Raw genomic sequence first — 14,141 nt, forward strand, 5'->3', positions numbered from 1 at the left:
GAGCTGTTTTCAGGTCCTTGAGGGGAGCTGTTTGTAACCCCAAGCGGGGAAATATTTACCTGTGGCACCACTCCGAAGGCTTTTCTCCATGTCTGTAGTGTGACAGAGTTCCAGGAGACCCCGTCAATGGAGATCTCTCCATCTGTAGAGGCCAGGCGCAGCAGGGCAGAGAGCAAGGTGCTCTTCCCTGAGCCCGTCCTCCCCAACACACCCACCTATGGACAGCAACAAACGTACACTGAGATAAGAATATGTACCATAATTAATTCAGAATATGTACCCAAAATCTCCACAAGCCAGACGCAGCCATTGTCTTCCTATAGGTCTCTCCCATTAACCTGCTCATTTTCAATAAAGATCTTGATACAACATTGATACTATACACTACGTAGCATACAACATAAAACTACACTGTGAACTGTGGGAAACTAGAAACCCTCTACTCTCCCTCAGGCCCAGAGCATCAGTGACAATTAGGCCATTAGCAGGAAGCTTTAGCTAATGGCTAAGCAAAAGTGCTAATGGCTAGGTTAAAGTGCTAATGGCTAATCTAGGCCCAATGAGCAAGCCTCCCTCAGGTCTCGTTACAGAGAGCTCTTTCTCTGTAATTACCTCTCAAGACTCTTAACAGACGGATAGGAATTAATCTACAGTCGGTTCACCTGAGGGCAGATCAGGCCGTCCACTACATTACATTTGCATTGTAGTAATTTAGCAGACACTATTATCCAGAGTGACATGTAGTGCATTCATCTTAAAATAGGTAGGTGAGAACAACCACCTATCACTTATAGCAAGTACATTTTCCCTCAATAAAAATGTTAGCAGCAATGTCAGTGCTAGTCTGAAAAGAAGTGCTGGTCTATTTTTTTTAAAAGATGTAAGGTTTGTGACATTTTCGGAAGATGGCCAGGGACTTCGCTGTCCTGATGTTCCACCATTGGAGTGCCAGGACAGAGAAGAGCTTTGACTGGGCTGAGCGGGAGTTGACCCCACATATGGGAGGGAGCATCAGCCTCACACATGCACACACACCTGCACCCATCCCCATTTTCACAACATCTCCACCCCCATCTCCACAACATCTCCACCCCCATCTCCACTCCATCTCCACCCCCATCTCCACAACATCTCCACCCCCATCTCCACAACATCTCCACTCCATCTCATCTCCACAAGATCTCCACCCCATCTCCACAAGATCACCACCCCCATCTCCACAACATCTCCACTCCATCTCCACAACATCTCCACTCCATCTCCACCACATCTCCACCCCCATCTCCACTCCACTCCATCTCCACAACATCTCCACCCCCATCTCCACTCCATCTCCACCCCCATCTACACTCCATCTCCACCCCCATCTCCACTCCATCTCCATCTCCACCCCCATCTCCACAACATCTCCACACCCATCTCCACCCCCATCTCCACTCCATCTCCACCCTCATCTCCACTTCATCTCCACCCCCATCTCCACAACATCTCCACTCCATCTCCACCCCCATCTCCACAACCATCTCCACTCCATCTCCACAACATCTCCACCCCCATTTCCACTCCATCTCCACCCTCATCTCCACCCTCATCTCCACCCCCATCTCCACAACATCTCCACCCCATCTCCACTTCATCTCCACCCCCATCTACACTCCATCTCCACCCCATCTCCACCCCATCTCCACTTCATCTCCACCCCCATCTCCACTCCATCTCCACCCCCATCTCCACTCCATCTCCACCCCTATCTCCACACCCATTTCCGCCCCCATCTCCACTCCATCTCCACCCCATCTCCACACCATCTCCACCCCCATCTCCACAACATCTCCACAACATCTCCACCCCATCTCCACTTCATCTCCACCCCATCTCCACTCCATCTCCACACCTATCTCCACACCCATTTCCGCCCCCATCTCCACTCCATCTCCACCCTCATCTCCACCCATCTCCACTTCATCTCCACTCCCATCTCCACTTCATCTCCACCCCCATCTCCACTCCATCTCCACCCCATCTCCACCCTCATCTCCACCCCCATCTCCACAACATCTCCACTCCATCTCCACCCCCATCTCCACAACCATCTCCACTCCATCTCCACCCCCATCTCCACCCCCATTTCCACTCCATCTCCACCCTCATCTCCACCCTCATCTCCACCCCCATCTCCACAACATCTCCACCCCATCTCCACTTCATCTCCACCCCCATCTACACTCCATCTCCACCCCATCTCCACCCCATCTCCACTTCATCTCCACCCCCATCTCCACTCCATCTCCACCCCCATCTCCACTCCATCTCCACCCCTATCTCCACACCCATTTCCGCCCCCATCTCCACTCCATCTCCACCCCATCTCCACACCATCTCCACCCCCATCTCCACAACATCTCCACAACATCTCCACCCCATCTCCACTTCATCTCCACCCCATCTCCACTCCATCTCCACACCTATCTCCACACCCATTTCCGCCCCCATCTCCACTCCATCTCCACCCTCATCTCCACCCATCTCCACTTCATCTCCACTCCCATCTCCACTTCATCTCCACCCCCATCTCCACCCCCATCTCCACTCCATCTCCACCCCATTTCCACCCCCATCTCCACCCCATCTCCACTCCATCTCCACCCCATCTCCACTCCATCTCCACCCCATCTCCACCCTCATCTCCACCCCCATCTCCACTCCATCTCCACCCCATTTCCACCCCAATCTCCACCCCATCTACACTCCATCTCCACTCCATCTCCACTCCATCTCCACTCCATTTCCGCCCCCATCTCCGCCACCTACACTTTGGCCCGCTTCCACGGTGAAGGACAGGTTCTGCAGCACAGAGCGTCCGGCCTCTGTATACTTGACAGTCAGCCCCTGGACATCCATGTGGCCCTGGTTGGGCCAGCAGTCTTGTGCGTGGGGGTTGTCGAGGACCAGGTCTGTGACTTTACCACCACCACTGGGTCTAGGCTCCTCCTGCGGCAAGTCGATGAACTTGAAGACCCGATCTACCGATCGCATCTGCAGACGGAAAAGAGGCCACAGAGAGGTGAGGAAGGGGTAGGTGTGTATGTGTATACATTATGTGTGTGACATGAGATTATATAAGTGAGTATAAACCTGTGGGAATGTGTGCAACGTGTGTGGGGGGGAGTGAAACATGTGTGTGTGTGTGTGTGTGTGTGTGTGTGTGTGTGTGTGTGTGTGTGTGTGTGTGGGGGGGGGTGTGTGTGTGTGTGTGTGTGTAAGGAGTAAGTGAGTTCATACTGTAAGTGGGTCAATGTTAGTTTGTGACCTAATACTGTACCCGTGACGGTATGTTAGAGTAGTGACCTCCCTCATACTTGTTAATGTGCTATTAATATTAATATACTGTCTATTATCACATTAGTGAGTAGTATCAGTGTATGGTAGTATGAGTCAGTCTGGCAGTAATGATTCATCTTCTAAAACAAGGAGAATAAATAAAATGACCTGCACTGTGATAAACCTGTTCAGAATCCTAAGCCTGAATAAAGCTCATGTCCACAACAACAACACTGGGGTGTGTGAACTGAATATACACTATTCTACATTTTGACACCTTACCAAACAACAAACAAGACAAGTGGAGTATCCCACTCAGGTAAAAGTAGCCTTTCACACTCGTACCCGTATACAGGATGAAAACGGCAGATTTTGACACTGATAAGCATCTAAATGGGAACGTAGTGGCTGTACAGTAACATGCTATAAATGACATCAGAGCTCAGTCTCTCTGCTTCACCGTTCTGAACTTGAGCACCACACATGACAAGAAGTTTCCCTGATCCCTCTGACTAACTGGGAAACTTTAGAAAATGTTTTTGTTACCTGAGTGAGGGAAATGCTGTAAATTAAGAGGACTCCATGTATTTTGAAAGATGAGACGTTGAGGATTATAATAAATACTGATTTGATGTCATACAAGCAAGACAAACACCCGTGAGTCCAAATGTGCACTTCACATCATAAAACTCATGTCATATACAGTGTCAACGTTTATGATCACTATGTTTGATGTACAGTTACAAGATGACATGGCGTCATACCCTGGGTTGTTCTGAACAGAATGAGCCTATGTTTGTCTATTGTGAAGAGAATTTGCAGCAGAACACACACCTGACCCCTTTCTATGCGCACTAGAATTACGATCTGTTTCTCTGAATTGCCGTGTGAAACCCTAACACTGCAAGATCACACTGCAAGATCTTATTTTATAACTAGTCATGTTGGCAATAGAACAAGCTTTCAAATGACGCCCACCTGACCCAGATTGCGATTTATAAAGGGCCATTCTGGGATTTTGTAAACAACAACAGTAATTGTGTGATGGCGAGGATGCCATCACATTTTGTGTTCCAAACAAAACATCTACGAGTGTGCTTTCTCTAGCTCTTCAACGGCACAGCTAGGAGAGCTCATAAAAGCACCTATAACTGAAGACCCTTCTTTGAGCCATACAAGTGCACCAGTTAGTCCTCAAATCAAAATAAAATCTAACTAAATATTATTGGTCGGATACACAGATTTAGCTTTCTCTTGTCATTTTGTTGTCTTATGTTGCACCAACCCCAGGAATATTCTCATCATGTGACTGAATGTAAATAGATTATTTTCATGTGTCAAAAAGTGCAGTAAATGTAAAATGCACATGTAATCAACAGGATTCAGTCTTGGATTCAGTCTTGTGTAAGGTGAACTGTTGTGTCCTCAACTTTGGTCTAATAATTTTCCCATAATCTCCAAACTGTTCCCTTTCAAATTATACAATGGTTCTTCTGTAAGAAACATTTAAATGTATCTCTATCCATATAGGCCAATTCAAACGAGTGTAAAAGGTTAATGAGATTCATATTTGTGTGAGTGTGTTGTGCGTGTTTATATGTGTGAAACTGATAACTGCCTACTGGTAATGTGGTATGTGAATGCAAATAGAAGTCTATCTACCGTGATTGATCAAAACTGTGTGTTTACATACCAGTCCGTCCACAGTGATGCTGGTGATGACAGCCCATTGGAACGTACCAAGGATAAGCATGGCTAAGGCCACGATGATGCCAATCTCCCCAGGCTTGTCCTCTGTGGAACACACACACATCACATTATCGTGCACACTGACGCGCCAGCACACACACACACACACACACACACACACACACACACACACACACACACACACACACACACGGTCTTGTACAGCTAACCTTGTGGGGACACACAATTTCGTCCCAATCCTATTTTCCCTAAGCCCTAACCCTAAACCATACTCTTACCCTAACCATAACCCTAACCTTAACCCCAAAACCTAATCTTAACCCTAAACCTAACTCTAGCTTCTTACCCTAGCTCTTAACCCTAAAACTAGCCCTAGCTCTTAACCCTAAACCTAACCCTAGCTCTTAACCCTAAACCTAACCCTAGCTCCTAACCCTAAACCTAACCCTAGCTCATAACCCTAAACCTAACCCTAGCTCCTAACCCTAAAACTAACCCTAGCTCATAACCCTTAACACAATTCTAACCCTAACACTAATTCTAACCCTAACCCTAATTCTAATCCTAACACTAATTCTAACCTTAACCCTAAACCTACTAGAAATAGCATTTGACCTTGTGGGGATGAACAAAATATCCCCAGTTGGTCAAATGTTTGTTCGTTTACTATTCTGGTCCCCACAAGTATAGTTAAACACGTCCACACACACACACACACACACACACACACACACACACACACACACACACACACACACACACACACACACACACACACGTCATAGCATACGTCACTGCAACCCCTTGTTATTATACACACACACACAAACACACAGGTATTCAATGGTCTGTAAAATTACCCCTAGATTCACTACCAACATAAACACTGTGGCCCATTGAGAGATTCTCTATGTCACACAAAGATCTTTTCCACGTTGTCCATGAGAAGGCAGGAACAATTTACTCAGGCCTAAAGTAAATATGCAACGCAGTCGGCATCTGTAATATCTGCTCTCCTTTTCAGTTAAATGCTGTATTGGAAATAGCCTAATAATATTAAGTGTGTCTGTCTGTCCGTCCATAACTCACGGTTGGTTCCCACGGCGATGAAGGCTGCGGCGCTGAAGAAGAAGACGAAGATGATGTCACAGCGGAAGAGGAACCATCGCAACGTGGAGAGGTAGTGGAACCATATGGCCGTGTGGGTGTTCAGGGCCTTGTGGAACAACGTCTCAAAGTAGCACTGACGTCCAAACGCACGGATGGTCCACAGACCCTTTAGAGAGATGATGAGGTGAGAGAAGATAGGGCTTCGGGCTGGGACGAGGGGAAAGACAGAAAGAGAAAGAGAGATATTAAGAGAGGGAGCAGAGCAAGAAAAAATTAGAGCAAAAAGGGAGAGAGACAAAGAGGGGAGGCAAGTAGAGAGAAATGGAGGGAGAGGGAGGTATGGAGGGAGAGAGGGTGTAATGGAGGGAGAGAGGGTGGGATGGAGGGAGAGAGGGTGGGATGGAGGGAGAGAGGATGGGATGGAGGGAGAGAGGTTAGAATGGAGGGAGAGAGGGTGGAATGGAGGGAGAGAGGTTGGAATGGAGGGAGAGGGGGTGGAATGAAGGGAGACAGGTTAGAATGGAGGGAGACAGGTTAGAATGGAGGGAGAGAGGGTGGAATGGAGGGAGAGAGGGTGGGATGGAGGGAGAGAGGGTGGAATGGAGGGAGAGAGGTTAGAATGGAGGGAGAGAGGGTGGAATGGAGGGAGAGAGGTTGGAATGGAGGGAGAGAGAGTGTAATGGAGGGAGAGAGGTTAGAATGGAGGGAGAGAGGGTGGAATGGAGGGAGAGAGGTTAGAATGGAGGGAGAGAGAGTGGAATGAAGGGAGAGAGGGTGGAATGGAGGGAGAGAGGGTGGAATGGAGGGAGAGAGGGTGGAATGGAGGGAGAGAGGGTGGAATGAAGGGAGAGAGGTTGGAATGGAGGGAGATAGGTTAGAATGGAGGGAGAGAGGGTGGAATGGAGGGAGAGAGGGTGGAATGGAGGGAGAGAGGGTGGAATGGAGGGAGAGAGGGTGGAATGGAGGGAGAGAGGTTATAATGGAGGGAGAGAGGGTGGAATGGAGGGAAAGAGGGTTTAATGGAGGGAGAGAGGTTGTAATGGAGGGAGAGAGGGTGGAATGAAGGGAGAGAGGTTAGAATGGAGGGAGAGAGAGTGTAATTGAGGGAGAGAGGTTAGAATGGAGGGAGAGAGGTTATAATGGAGGGAGAGAGGGTGGAATGGAGGGAGAGAGGTTGGAATGGAGGGAGAGAGGGTGGAATGAAGGGAGAGAGGGTGGAATGGAGGGAGAGGGGGTGGAATGAAGGGAGAGAGGTTAGAATGGAGGGAGACAGGTTAGAATGGAGGGAGAGAGGGTGGAATGGAGGGAGAGAGGTTGGAATGGAGGGAGAGAGAGTGTAATGGAGGGGGAGAGGTTAGAATGGAGGGAGAGAGGGTGGAATGAAGGGAGAGAGGGTGGAATGGAGGGAGAGAGTTTGGAATGGAGGGAGAGAGAGAGGGTGGGATGAAGGGAGAGAGGTTGGAATGGAGGGAGAGAGGTTAGAATGGAGGGAGAGAGGGTGGAATGAAGGGAGAGAGGGTAGAATGGAGGGAGAGAGGGTGGAATGGATGGAGAGAGGTTGGAATGGAGGGAGGTAGGGTGGGATCGAGGGAGAGAGGGTGGAATGGAGGGAGAGAGGTTGGAATCGAGGGAGAGAGAGTGTAATAGAGGGAGAGGGTGGAATGGAGGGAGAGAGGGTGGAATGGAGGGAGAGAGAGTGTAATAGAGGGAGAGGGTAGAATGGAGGGAGAGAGGGTGGAATGGAGGGAGAGGGTGGAATGGAGGGAGGTAGGGTAGAAAGGGGGGAGAGAGGGTGGAATGGAGGGAGGTAGGGTAGAAAGGGGGGAGAGAGGGTGGAATGGAGGGAGGTAGGGTAGAAAGGGGGGAAAGAGGTTGGAATGGAGGGAGGTAGGGTAGAAAGGGGGGAGAGAGGGTGGAATGGAGGGAGGTAGGGTAGAAAGGGGGGAGAGAGGGTGGAATGGAGGGAGGTAGGGTAGAAAGGGGGGAGAGAGGGTGGAATGGAGGGAGGTAGGGTAGAAAGGGGGGAGAGAGGGTGGAATGGAGGGAGGTAGGGTAGAAAGGGGGGAGAGAGGGTGGAATGGAGGGAGGTAGGGTAGAAAGGGGGGAGAGAGGGTGGAATGGAGGGAGGTAGGGTAGAAAGGGGGGAGAGAGGGTGGAATGGAGGGAGGTAGGGTAGAAAGGGGGGAGAGAGGGTGGAATGGAGGGAGGTAGGGTAGAAAGGGGGGAGGTAGGGTGGAATGGAGGGAGGTAGGGTAGAAAGGGGGGAGGTAGGGTGGAATGGAGAGAGGTAGGGTAGAAAGGGGGGAGAGAGGGTGGAATGGAGGGAGGTAGGGTAGAAAGGGGGGAGGTAGGGTGGAATGGAGGGAGGTAGGGTAGAAAGGGGTGAGGTAGGGTGGAATGGAGAGAGGTAGGGTAGAAAGGGGGGAGAGAGGGTGGAATGGAGGGAGGTAGGGTAGAAAGGGGGTAGGTAGGGTGGAATGGAGGGAGGTAGGGTAGAAAGGGGGGATGTAGGGTGGAATGGAGAGAGGTAGGGTAGAAAGGGGAGAGAGGTTGGAATGGAGGGAGAGGTTGGATTGGAGGGAGGTAGGGTAGAAAGGGGGAGGTAGGGTGGAATGGAGAGAGGTAGGGTAGAAAGGGGAGAGAGGTTGGAATGGAGGGAGAGGTTGGAATGGAGGGAGGTAGGGTAGAAAGGGGGGAGAGAGGTTGGAATGGAGGGAGGTAGGGTAGAAAGGGGGGAGAGAGGTTGGAATGGAGGGAGAGGTTGGAAAGGAGGGAGGTAGGGTAGAAAGGGGGGAGAGAGGTTGGAATGGAGGGAGGGAGGGTAGAAAGGGGGGAGAGAGGGTGGAATGGAGGGAGGTAGGGTAGAAAGGGGAGAGAGGTTGGAATGGAGGGAGAGGTTGGAATGGAGGGAGGTAGGGTAGAAAGGGGGGAGAGAGGTTGGAATGGAGGGAGGTAGGGTAGAAAGGGGGGAGAGAGGTTGGAATGGAGGGAGAGGTTGGAAAGGAGGGAGGTAGGGTAGAAAGGGGGGAGAGAGGTTGGAATGGAGGGAGGTAGGGGAGAAAGGGGGGAGAGAGGGTGGAATGGAGGGAGGTAGGGTAGAAAGGGGGGAGAGAAGAGAAACACAGAAGCATTAGTAAATCACTCACAGGATGTCCGGCATAACATCTAGGTACTTCTTGACCAAAATGTACGTAGCTAACGGGCGATGTCAACTTGTTGATGGAATTGAAATTCACATCCTGGCCCCAACCCTGATTTACAGTACACCACTTAAGTCAGGTGGTGTGATAGGAAAGACCAACCACCCAAGCCAAAGACTGTTCTCTCTGCTTCCTCAAGGCAAGCGGTACTGGTGCATCAAGTCTGACACCAACATACTCCGGAACCACTTCTATCCCCATGCAATAAGACCGCTAACTCACAGGACCCTCCTACACACTACTCACACTGTTACTCCAACCTACATACAAACACAGAATTTGCTCACACACACACACATAATATGCACATACATTTATAGTGACTCTACACCCACTCACATACAATCATCATATACGCTGCTGCTACTCTGTTTATCATATATCCTGATACCTAGTCACCTTACCCCTCTACATATCTACCTCTATCGATCCAGTATCCCTGCACATTGTAAATATGGTACTGGAACTGACCCTGTATATAGTATGTTGACTTACTTTTTGTGTTCTTCTTATTTATTAATGTTATATCCTGTGTGTTTCTGTTCTACCTTGTTAATTTTACTACATTGATATTGATTACTGCATTGTTGGGTTTAGAGCTTGTAAGAAAGGCATTTCACTGTACTTGAGCATGTGACATTAAAACCGTAAAACATCGGAGTTTGTTGTTTCAGAAGGACATTGTTATGTGAGGAGTTGAAGAAATATAAAATAGAAGTGCACCAGACAGTATCACAACAATAGAGAGTATATTTTCTCAGGCCACCGTAAAACCAAGTCTCTCTTGTTGTGAGATGAACCGTGATGTTTCTCCCGTATCTCTTACTACAGTCGGACACACAGAGAGACAGGCAGGAAAATGAATGAAAGGAAGGAAGAAATAAACCTGACAGTTTATCTACTCTGATCACAAGCAGGTGAGTGAAACTCTCTCTCTAAGGGGTATTATATGAATTTAGGTGGATTTATATGGATCTTATATGGATCTTTAAGGTCTCTGCACCAATAAAGGACAAATATAGAACAAGAGCAACATACAACAAGAGAGTGTGTGTGTTTTGGCCTGTTGAGGACAGTGTGTGTGTTTTGGCCTGTTGAGGACAGTGTGTGTGTGTTTTGGCCTGTTGAGGACAGTGTGTGTGTTTTGGCCTGTTGAGGACAGTGTGTGTGTGTTTTGGCCTGTTGAGGACAGTGTGTGTGTTTTGGCCTGTTGAGGACAGTGTGTGTGTTTTGGCCTGTTGAGGACAGTGTGTGTGCTTTGTCCAGGGGGGAACAGTGATAGAGAAGGTATGTGTTTTGTCCAGTCGTGTGTGTTTTGTCCGGTGAGGAACAGTGAGAGAGTGATGCCAGGATGGAGCCAGAGGAAATCCCTGATCGGATTTTCACTCTGACCCCTCCATGGCTGCAGAAAGGCCTTGCGGCCATCTGTGACACACACACAGAATGACAGGATCAGGAGTGGAGTCAGAATGTCCCGAGACCCAACACAGATACACACCTTTCTCTCACTATTTCAAACCAACACTTTGGTACAAGTAAGTTACGGGGAATGCATGGAATGTTTGAAGAATGTTGGGAATTGTTGTGGTAAGGGAGAACTCAAGCAATAGTACCATTATGTATCATATCCCCTATCCAGTCATGTCAGATCAGTGGTTACTCCAAGGAGAGAGGAAGTATCCAATTGTTAAAGGACCACCACTTTCCATCTAACTAAAGGACCCGAGGACAGATTTAGGCATCCGAAGACACCACCCATCCATTATTTTCAAATCAAATCAAAGTTTATTGGTTGTGTATGGGGTTATGGGATCTAAAATCTGATTGGACGAGAGCTGACCTCCCACTCCGTTATGTCCCACTTCCCCTCCAGCAGACCTCGCCCCTCTGTGCATCCTCTCCGGCCTCCACCCTCTCCTCCCTCAATTCTCTTCTCCCTCCATCCTGCTTTCTTTTATATCCCTTACTTTCTTTGACTCCCTGCCCAGTACAATGTAACTTCTGGAGTTGTTCAAAAAGTGAAAAGTCTGTTCACCTTTCTCACCAGTCGAGATAAATCAAGCACACCTCCTGTATTTGAAAATTCCCCAGCCCCATCCAATAACCCTACCAGTCTCACCCTCAGCTTCTAGTTGTTTCAGCTGTTGTCCGGTACGCAGGAAGTACTTCCTCAGGACCACGAATATGACGGCCAATGGGATTGCGGCGATGAAGATGTACGGCCGCATGATGGACACAGTGAAGATTGCTCCCAACACGATCAGAGTTAACTAGAGGGAAAGAATATGAATAATATAAAATACAGAGCTTTTCATGAAATCAAAAAAACAAAAAAGAGAACCCTCAAAACAATAAAAGACAGAGAGAGATAGATTAAGATAGAGAATTTATTTGAGAGAGAATGAGACTGACAGAGCAGCCAGTCACCCACCTGGATGACAGACAGACAGACAGACAGACAGAAAGACAGACAGACAGACAGACAGACAGACAGACAGACAGACAGACAGACAGACAGACAGACAGACAGAGCAGCCAGTCACCTACCTGGATGACAGACAGACAGACAGACAGACAGACAGACAGACAGACAGACAGACAGACAGACAGACAGACAGACAGACAGACAGACAGACAGAGCAGCCAGTCACCTACCTGGATGACAGACAGACAGACAGACAGACAGACAGACAGACAGACAGACAGACAGACAGACAGACAGACAGACAGACAGACAGACAGACAGACAGAGCAGCCAGTCACATACCTGGATGAGGTCAAACAGTACAAGAGGAAGCATGTCGTCGATGGTGGCCATGTCTTTAGTGAACCTGTTCATGATCCGACCTACAGGGCAGAAAAACACACACATGGAATTGACTGCTGTTGAAAGTTAGAGGCATCGACTGGTGGCGGTCGTACTGACTTAACTGACTGATGTACAGGCTGTGAGATTACACAGACAATTGACTGATAAATTAGACATGTATCCTGTGTTCAGAAACAGTACCGGTAGATGCATGTACATTTGTATCTCTAGCTGATACATAATCCTTGGTTAAGCCAGGGGTTTCAGCAGTGGGCCTCACCTGTTTTCATAGTGTTGAGTACAGCCATGGGGGCCCTGAGCACAGCAGTGAGCATCTGTTCATGCAGCCTCTTGGACACGGTCAGTAAGGTGTGGACCAGTGGCAGGCCTCTGAAGAACCCCAGCGCCAGAACGCTCTCCGACGTCGCCACGTAGATGTAGATGATGTAATAGGCGCTGGTTGGCGTGACGATGACTGACTGTTGGATGGCAGGTGACGAGGCGTTGGAGTGTTGTTGGTCTACGTAGTTAGGCGCCGATGGGTTGGCCTCCTCTGTCCAGATCTTACTGAGAGGGAAAGAAGAGAGTACAATGGTTACAACAGTATCTGAATCGTGTTTTCTTCAAAATATATATATTTTCAACTGCTCTTTTGTTTGAGTACTTTGCGTTTAGCGGTTTACATGTGATCAGGCTGATCTGAGCTGTTTACATGTACAACGCACAACGCATCACCGGGGGCAAACTACCTGCCCTCCAGGACGCCTACACCACCCGATGTCACAGGAAGGCCATAAAGATCATCAAGGACAACAACCACCCGAGCCACTGCCTGTTCACCCCGCTATCATCCAGAAGGCGAGGTCAGTACAGGTGCATCAAAGCAGGGACCGAGAGACTGAAAAACAGCTTCTATCTCAGGCCATCAGACTGTTAAACAGCCTCCACTAACATTGAGTGGCTGCTGTCAACATACTGACTCAAATCTCTAGCCACTTTAATAATGAAAAATTAGATGTAATAAATGTATCACTAGCCACTTTAAACTAAGCCACTTTATATAATGTTTACATACCATACATTACTCATCTCATATGTATATACTGTACTCTATATCTACTGCATCTTGCCTATGCCGTTCGGCCATCGTTCATCCATATATTTGTATGTACATATTCTTATTCATTCCTTTACACATGTGTGTATAAGGTAGTTGTTGTGAAATCGTTAGATTACTTGTTAGATATTACTGCACGGTCGGAACTAGAAGCACAAGCATTTTGCTACACTCGCACGATGTGATAAATCTGCGTATGTGACAAATAAGATTTGATTTGACATGTTATTACGCTGATCTAAGCTGTTTACATGTGATCAGGCTGATCTAAGTTGTTTATACGTTATCACGCTGTTCTGAGCTGTTTACACATGATCAGGCTGATCTGAGCTGTTTACACGTGATCACGCTGTTCTGAGCTGTTTACACGTGATCGGCTGATCTGAGCTGTTTACATGTGATCAGGCTGATCTGAGCTGTTTACACGTGATCAGGCTGATCTGAGCTGTTTACACGTGATCAGGCTGATCTGAGCTGTTTACACGTGATCACGCTGTTCTGAGCTGTTTACACGTGATCGGCTGATCTGAGCTGTTTACATGTGATCAGGCTGATCTGAGCTGTTTACACGTGATCAGGCTGATCTGAGCTGTTTACATGTGATCAGGCTGATCTGAGCTGTTTACACGTGATCAGGCTGATCTGAGCTGTTTACACGTGATCAGGCTGATCTGAGCTGTTTACACGTGATCAGGCTGATCTGAGCTGTTTACATGTGATCCGGCTGATCTGAGCTGTTTACATGTGATCAGGCTGATCTGAGCTGTTTACATGTTATCAGGCTGATCTGGGTTTCTTTTGGTGGATACTACTTGTTTACCATTGTAGGCTGATCATCCTAGTTCCTTGTGATGAATATTATAGCACACGGGAA

The 14,141-nt window shown here is 48.2% G+C and overlaps 1 protein-coding gene across 1 annotated transcript in view; it reads right to left on the bottom strand.

Annotated features, from left to right (window-relative positions):
• Positions 1–14,141, bottom strand: part of LOC110499460 (cystic fibrosis transmembrane conductance regulator) — an 80,308-nt gene that overhangs the window by 18,574 nt on the left and 47,593 nt on the right. The window contains exons 19-25 of the mRNA XM_036958645.1: positions 12,431–12,717; positions 12,109–12,188; positions 11,461–11,611; positions 6,121–6,348; positions 5,015–5,115; positions 2,812–3,036; positions 60–215 (exon numbers count right to left, since the gene is read on the bottom strand). Of these exons, the coding sequence (XP_036814540.1) occupies positions 60–215; positions 2,812–3,036; positions 5,015–5,115; positions 6,121–6,348; positions 11,461–11,611; positions 12,109–12,188; positions 12,431–12,717 (1,228 nt within the window). The remainder of the gene's footprint in view (positions 1–59; positions 216–2,811; positions 3,037–5,014; positions 5,116–6,120; positions 6,349–11,460; positions 11,612–12,108; positions 12,189–12,430; positions 12,718–14,141) is intronic.

Source organism: Oncorhynchus mykiss, chromosome 2, assembly GCF_013265735.2.
Source record: "Oncorhynchus mykiss isolate Arlee chromosome 2, USDA_OmykA_1.1, whole genome shotgun sequence".
NCBI lineage: Eukaryota > Metazoa > Chordata > Actinopteri > Salmoniformes > Salmonidae > Oncorhynchus > Oncorhynchus mykiss.